Below are 6,874 nucleotides of genomic sequence, written 5' to 3' on the forward strand. Positions count from 1 at the left end.
AGGCAGCTGATGGATGATTCTCTCTCATCATGGATGTTTCTATCCATCCCTTTTCTTTCCTTTCTGAAATCAATGATATAATATGTATAAAGAATCCTGTTTCTTTGATGTAATAGCAAATATCTCAAGATAAAAGGAGGCTACATGCGCTGAAGGTTCTCAGGTTTGAAACGCAACAGAATCCATAGGTGGGATTGTTAAAACTGCCTGCTGGGCTCCACCCCAGACCCTGGTTCAGTAGGTCCAGGGTGGGGCCCTTGCTTTGCATCTCGAACCAGTCCCCAGATGATGCCGATGCCAGGGGCCATACTTTGAGGACGGAAGCTCTAAAACTGTGTCATTTATTCACTCCAACGTGGGGAGAGGGAGCAAGGCAAAGCAGCTGCTCAAGTGGTTTTTGTATGAAGTCACTTTGAGGACTTCTCATTTACTTTCCGAAAAGCAGGAAGAATCTGGAACCGCTACTCAGCAGACATTGTAACATGGATGCTGTGAGTGAGGAAAGCTTTGCCATCGTTAGCGATGTAGTCCTCAGTTTACCTTTAAAAAAAAATCTTCTTCATGCCAAAATAAGATCTCAGGTTTGAAGACCAGCTTTTGAAATGTGCTCATCTGCTGAAGTTTACACCTAGAAAAAGGAAATCCACATGCTTTTGAAAAGGAGTCATTTCTGTGAGACACCCGGTTCAGACAGAACACAGTATTGCTTTTTCCATTTTTGGAACTTAGCTGGGTGGCTGTGCTGAGCTTGGGGCAGTGGGAAAAGCGATAGATCACATAAAACCCGGTATGCCACCATGGCAAACGTCAGTGAGCTGAGGGGTGGGGATGGGGGCAGTGTGGGGCCTGGCAAAGCCACTGCCCCAGGGCTAACAACCTGGGTCCCTCTCCCACCTCTCGCAGCCGCAGACGGTAAGGGAGACAGATCCAGCCCTGCTCTAACTTTCGAAGAGCCCCTCCTCCACCTTTCAGGGGGACATCCTGTCAGCCCAATAAAGAAAAAGCTACATACGCAACTCTGGAAGAAAATGTCTGTATTAAAAGCCAAAAAAACCCACAGAAGTACAAGAAGAAACGCCCACCAGGACACGTCACTGGATAGATCAACTCGGAAAAGGTCCATAAAGTTCATTTCCAGCAGTAACAATAACAGATCAGGGTTCAGTCATTCCCATGCTCCTTCCCCCTTTGACATAAATTTAAAAAAACAACAAAAAACAAACAAACAAACAAAAAAACAACTTCAGCTACTGTGTTCGGGTACAAAGAACTTCTCTCACTACCAGCAATAGCAATTGGATTTTTTTTTTTTTTTTTACTAAAACTTTCATTTAAAACAGTTATTCAAGATATAAAACAAATACACAGGATTTGGTCATTTTCTGCCATGGATATAGGGCACGTGGGTGTGGGGGGAGGGAAGAGGCAAGGAGATGCAATAGAGGAGAAAGGGTCCCGTTCCTCTCCGCTCGGTCTTCCCAGCGGCGGACCCCTCCCCCGAAGAACTAACGAACACGACAGCACGAAGCACGGGGGCCGCGTCTCCCGGCGGGAAAGGCCCCCCGAGGGCGCGGCCGCCGGGAGCAGGCGCGGAGCCGTCACTTGGCCGCTGCCCCCGAGGTGACGGCCGCGGCGGCGGCGGCGGCGGCGGCAGCGGCGGCGGCGGCGGCGGCGGTGGTCCCCGCGGGCACGGCGGCGGGCGCGGCGGCGGCGCTGGCGCTGGCGGTGGCCGCGGTCCGGCGCTGCTCCATGCCGTTGGGCAGGAAGCCGGCGATGATGGGCACCGGCCAGATGAGGGCGGCCACGCTCCACACCACGATGACCAGGGTCATGAAGCAGGCCACCAGCGTGGACTCGATGGGCTTGCGGTTGAGTCTCCAGCCCGGCTCGCCCTGCAGCTCCTCCAGGTTGAAGTCCAGGCAGCAGAAGTGCAGCGACTCGCCCTGCAGCCACAGCGGCCCGGGGGGCTCGGCGGAGGGGTAGGCGGGCAGCGCGGTGGGCGCCCCGGCGGCGGCGGCGGGGGCCCGGGGGCGGCCGGGCGGGCGGCCCCGCACCCAGCCGCAGCCCACGCACAGGCGCAGGTCCTGCTGCGCGCCGCCCGCCGCCAGCCCCAGGTGCTCGATGAGCAGCGGCGGCCCGACGCGGTGGAAGGCGGCGGCGAAGAAGGCGCGGCCGGGCGCGTGGGTGGAGAAGAGCAGCAGGTCGCACAGGAAGCCGCGCGGGCGGCCCCAGCGCACGAGCAGCGAGCTCAGCATCTGCCGCTGCACGCTGATGTTGCAGGGCGCCGCCGCCTCCGGGCCCGCGCGCTCGGGGGCTCCGGGGGCCGCCGGGGCCGGCAGCCTCGGGGGGGCGGCGGCGGCGGCGGGATCGCCCGCGGACGACGCGTTGGCGGAGGCGTTGGGGGGCGCCCCGAGGAGGCCCGGCGCGCCCGCAGCCCCGCCGCGAGCGGGCGGCAGCGGGCAGGCGGCGGCCAGCAGCGCGGCGAGGAGGGGCAGCATGGCCGGCGGCGGGCGCTCACACGCGCGGGGCCGGCGGCGGCGGCGGCTGCATGGCGAGCGGGAGCCCGGAGGGAGGGCGAGCTGACGGCGGGGCCGCGGGGACGGGCGGCCGGACGGAGAGCGGGCGGCCGGGCACCTGCCGGGCCGCGGGGATGGGATCCTTCCGGGCTCCGGGTCCTCCCCGGCGCGGCCGCTCCGGGCTCTCCCGCCGCCCCCCGCGCGGGGCGCTCGGACGGACAGACGGACGGACGGCGGCTCTCCGGGGTCGGCGCCGGCTCGCGGGGAGCAGGATTCCCCGCCTGGCTCCGCCCCCCGCGCGCCCCGCCCCGGCGCGCCCCGCCTCCGCCCGCCCGGCTGGGGGGCCCGGGGGGCGGGGTTCCGCGGGAGGGAGGGATGCGGGGTGCGCGCCGGAGCTCGGAGACCCGCTCGTGGGCGGGGCCGGCCGGGATGGGGGTTCGGCGGCCGGTCCGGGCGGGGGGTGCTGGCCGGGCCCCGGAGGTCTGCGCGCCAGCGGCTCAGCCTCGCTCCCCGGAGAGTCCGGCCCCGAGCCGAGAAGGCGCTCCGGGAGGGAGGATCGCGTCCTCGGAGGGAGGCGGGAGGGCTGGGGGAACCGGGACCCCGCGATCGTTTTAAGAAGGGGAAACTGAGGCCGGGAGAAGGGGCATGACTTCCCCCAGGCCACCTCTCTAAGGAAACTCTGGGCCACTAGTTCTTCCTGCCCTCCAAAGGTGCCTCTGGAAACCTCACCTCTGGAGAGTCTGGCTGGTTTTTCACGTCTCCAGCACAATGGACCGCTTGGTATGCTCGGCTGCCAGCAAGCCCCGAGGAAAAGACCAAGGATTCTCCGGAGTCCGGGTGGAAGCGGCTGGTGCTGAGGGGCGGCTGGGGTGGGCGGGGCCTGATGGGGAATTTCACTCCCACGAATCCACTCGTCCCGCGCAGGGATCTGGCCTGGCAGGGCCAGGGAGCACCTGTCCATGACAGACTGGTCTGCAGAAAACACGTCAGGAGTCAGTTCACCCCTGTTAGGTTAGCGAGTGGGGGAGGCCTGCCAACTATGATACAACGTGTCCGGATCAGATTTATATTTAAAACATACTTTCCGGGTCAGCGTGGCCTCTTAGCCTTCGGAAAACATTTCCCTGAGCTCACTCCAAGGGTGACTCTGTGGTTTGAAGTTATTGTGCTCAGGCATCAGCTGGTCCTGAATCTGCAGGGAGTGGGGGGTGGGGTGGGGATGTGGGAGGGGAGAGAGCAGAATCAGGGAGTCAACCAAACAGCTCTCCCTCTAAACCAGCCAAGCTTCCCCGAGCAGAACTGCATCGCCACGTGTCCTGGCCGGTTACATTTCTAAAAGCTTGTGCCCATTATTTCTAACAACGGGGAAGACCAGGTTGTGCAAGATGTAAAGACACCCCCAAATACAGGTTCTCCAGCCTCCCCGTCCTCTTTCCAGGTGGGTAAGTGATGATTCTGGCTTGGCCTTGGTTTCCCCACCTGAACAATGGGATGGGTGGTCCCTGCCTGGCAGCCCTGATGTGATGCACGCACTGAGCCCCGTGTCTGTCCATCTGTCCACAGAGGTGCTTGCAGTGGCTGCCCTAGTCCAGCCCCAGCTGGCCAGCTGGAGAGGTTCTTGGTCTCCACAGAAATGGTTAATTTCCTAAGAGGACACGGCTTCCCTTTCGTATAAACCTTTATCACTTTGCTGCCGGGAAGTGGTGCTGCCAGGCGGACAGTGTGACTTCCTGTGCGGTGGCGGGCCGGTCTTGGGTGGAGCCGTGTGGCTGGTGAACAGCTCAGGAACACGAAGTAATGAATCGAGAGAGAGAGAGAGAGAGAGAGAGAGAGAGAGAGAGAGAGAGAGAGAGAGAGAGAGAGAGAGAGAGATTGAGAGGGGCAGGCCTCATCCCCCCAGGAGTGCGTTTTGCGTCAGGCCACTGTCTATAATGTGACACTCCTCGGGTTTCGGCCAGAGGAGGGACTTCCCGGAGCAGCAGGGACAGCAGCGGAGGGAGAAGACGGGTCTTGGGGAGCCAAGCAGTTCACCACCAAGTGATGCCTCGGGAACCCCATGTCCTGGCAACCTGCTTTCTGCCCTCTTTGCCAGCACATGCCAGGGACTCGAGCACTCCGAGCAGGATGGCATAGTTCCTGAGCTTTTTAGATGGACGGCTGTCTTTTTGGACAGTTGGAATTTGGGGAAAGAAGATAAAAATGAAGTTATTTCCTGCCTTGCTTACTGCTGTGTTACCGGCACAAGGCAGAGGCTCAGTATTTGTCGACCGAACAAAGTTGCCTATTTGCCGATAGCTCTGAGCAGCCACCATTCATTTTGTTCTTCACATGTGTCAGGTGTTTTGCACACATCATCTCTACTCTTCACAAAGATCCCATGGATGTGATATCTATTTTCTGATGAGGAAACGGAGGCTCAGAGAGGGTGAGCAACCTACCTGAGCTCTCACAGCCGTCTCCAGTGACTCAAAAGTTTCTAGGGAGCTAGTGGCATCTCATCTCATAGAGGCTGGGTTCCAAAGCAACTTATTTTGAGTGCAAATAAAAGGAACAAAGGGTGTTAAAAGAGTGCAATGTGCCCTAGCTGGTGTGGCTCAGTGGATAGAGCTTCAGACTGAAGGGTCCCAGGTTCAAGGGCACGTGCCCAGGTTTTGGGCTTGATCCCCAGTTGGGGCATACAGAAGACAGCCAGTCAATGATTCTCTCTCATCATTGATGTTTCTATCTCTCTCTTCCTCTCTGAAATCAATAAAAATATTTTTAAAAGAATGCAATGCTATTTTTCTTTGAGAAAACTTTTGGTTGAGTTTCTTTAAAACACACAAGCGCGCGCACACACACACACACACACACACACACACTCTGAGTGGCCAGATTATTATGATCACTGAATGCATAATAATCTTGCCACTCAGTGTGAATATATATATATTAGAGGCCCACTGCATGAATTTGTACATGGGTGGGGTCCAGCCTGGCCAGGGGGAGGGGGCATGGGTGATTGGCCGGCCTGCCTGCTGGTCAAACTCCTGGTCGAGGGGACAATTTGCACATTAGCCTTTTATTACATAGGATATACCCTGAGTGGCCAGATTATTATGTGTTCAGAGATCATAATAATCTGGCCACTCGGTGTGTATGCACATTATAAACACATTTTAGCAGCATTATACAATGGTTGGAAGGAAAACTGGAGTAAACATTGATAATCCCAGCTACCTGATATTTTTACTTTTCTGTATTTGCATTATGACTCTTTCCTGCACTTTTAATATTCCCTAAATGTGCAGCAAGAAGGATATTAAAGTGCCACTGTCTCTTGCAGCCATTAGTGCTTTGCCGCTCTTCCCTTCAGCCCAGCAGGGACTGAGTTGCCGACTGAGTTGGCCTGCAGCTCAAGGTGTGGCCAACCTGCTCTTAAGCTGTGGCTCCTGGCTCCCTGTCCGACCCATCTCCTGCCTCCTTCCCTTCCTCTCACCTGCTCTGCTCCAGGTGTGCTGGCTTCTGTGCTATTCCTGGAACACACTGAGCAATCTCCAGACTTGAGGTCTTTGCTCATGCTGTATCCTCTGCCTGCGACACTGTTCCTTCTGATATCTCTCTTGCTTGCTCCCTCACTCCGCCCCTCGCCCCCAGTCAGATTCCTGCTGAGATGTTAGCCCCTCAGAGAGGCCTTTCCAGACCACTCCTGTAAAACCGCATCCTTTCCCGCCAACCCCATCCTCTTGTCTTCCTGGTACTTATCATCAGCTGACACACTGCATGTGTGTGTTTTTCTTTATTGGAATGTCTGCTTTCCCAAAGGAAAACTTTATCTGTTTTGTTCAACAGAACTGCCCAAGGCACATAGTAGGGTTCAATAAATCATTGATGAGTGAGTGAGTGAATTCCACAGCCTGGGCCTCCCAGCTGGCAGGATGTGGGCGGCCGTTTAAGGAATTGAGATGGAGAGAGCTGCACCAGTCCCATAGCAACAAGACTCAGGCAGTTTCTACCAGCCTGTGGGCCTGGAGCTGCCCACCTGGCCCTGCCCTGCCCAGGCTGGCTGAGGAGCCAGGCCCCCGGGGCAACCACCAGCTGGGCGGAGTTTGGGGGAGAAGGGGCTCCGAGGAGTTTCTACTAAGAATGTCCCAGGTGAGCCCAGACTCTAAGGGAGAAAAGCAAATGAGCCTCCTTCCATTTCCCCAGCCCTGTACATTTTGTAAAACAAATGGAAGGCTTTGACGGATCTCCATTTTGTCCATAAAATACAGAGAGCAAAGTCTTGTACACGGACTGTCTTGTTAGAAGACAATCACTGAGGACTTCAAAGAAAACAATTAGTGATGTGCCGTCATCCTCATCCTTTCCCCGGTCCC

General features: G+C 57.2%; 1 protein-coding gene across 2 annotated transcripts; it reads right to left on the reverse strand.

The window, feature by feature from the left end:
* Window positions 1-1,017: 1,017 nt before the first annotated feature.
* TMEM158 (transmembrane protein 158) lies at window positions 1,018-2,703 on the reverse strand. 2 transcript variants are annotated; one of them, XM_045579489.1, is made up of 2 exons: window positions 1,734-2,703; window positions 1,018-1,676 (listed from the first exon to the last, which is right to left on the reverse strand). In XM_045579489.1, the coding sequence occupies exons 1-2, from the start codon at window positions 2,496-2,498 to the stop codon at window positions 1,599-1,601; spliced, it is 843 nt and encodes a 280-aa protein (XP_045435445.1). In that variant the 5' UTR covers window positions 2,499-2,703; the 3' UTR covers window positions 1,018-1,598. The 2 variants fall into 2 exon arrangements, with proteins under 2 accessions (XP_045435445.1, XP_036287949.1); XM_036432056.2 differs by having other exon boundaries at window positions 1,018-2,681.
* Between the last annotated feature and the right edge of the window lie 4,171 nt (window positions 2,704-6,874).

This window comes from Pipistrellus kuhlii, unplaced genomic scaffold (genome assembly GCF_014108245.1).
Source record: "Pipistrellus kuhlii isolate mPipKuh1 unplaced genomic scaffold, mPipKuh1.p scaffold_m20_p_11, whole genome shotgun sequence".
Lineage (NCBI taxonomy): Eukaryota > Metazoa > Chordata > Mammalia > Chiroptera > Vespertilionidae > Pipistrellus > Pipistrellus kuhlii.

What these genes read in the sequence shown, in the direction of transcription:
- TMEM158 (XM_036432056.2), bottom strand. Translation starts at nt 2,498, where the DNA reads ATGCTGCCCCTCCTCGCCGCGCTGCTGGCCGCCGCCTGCCCGCTGCCG.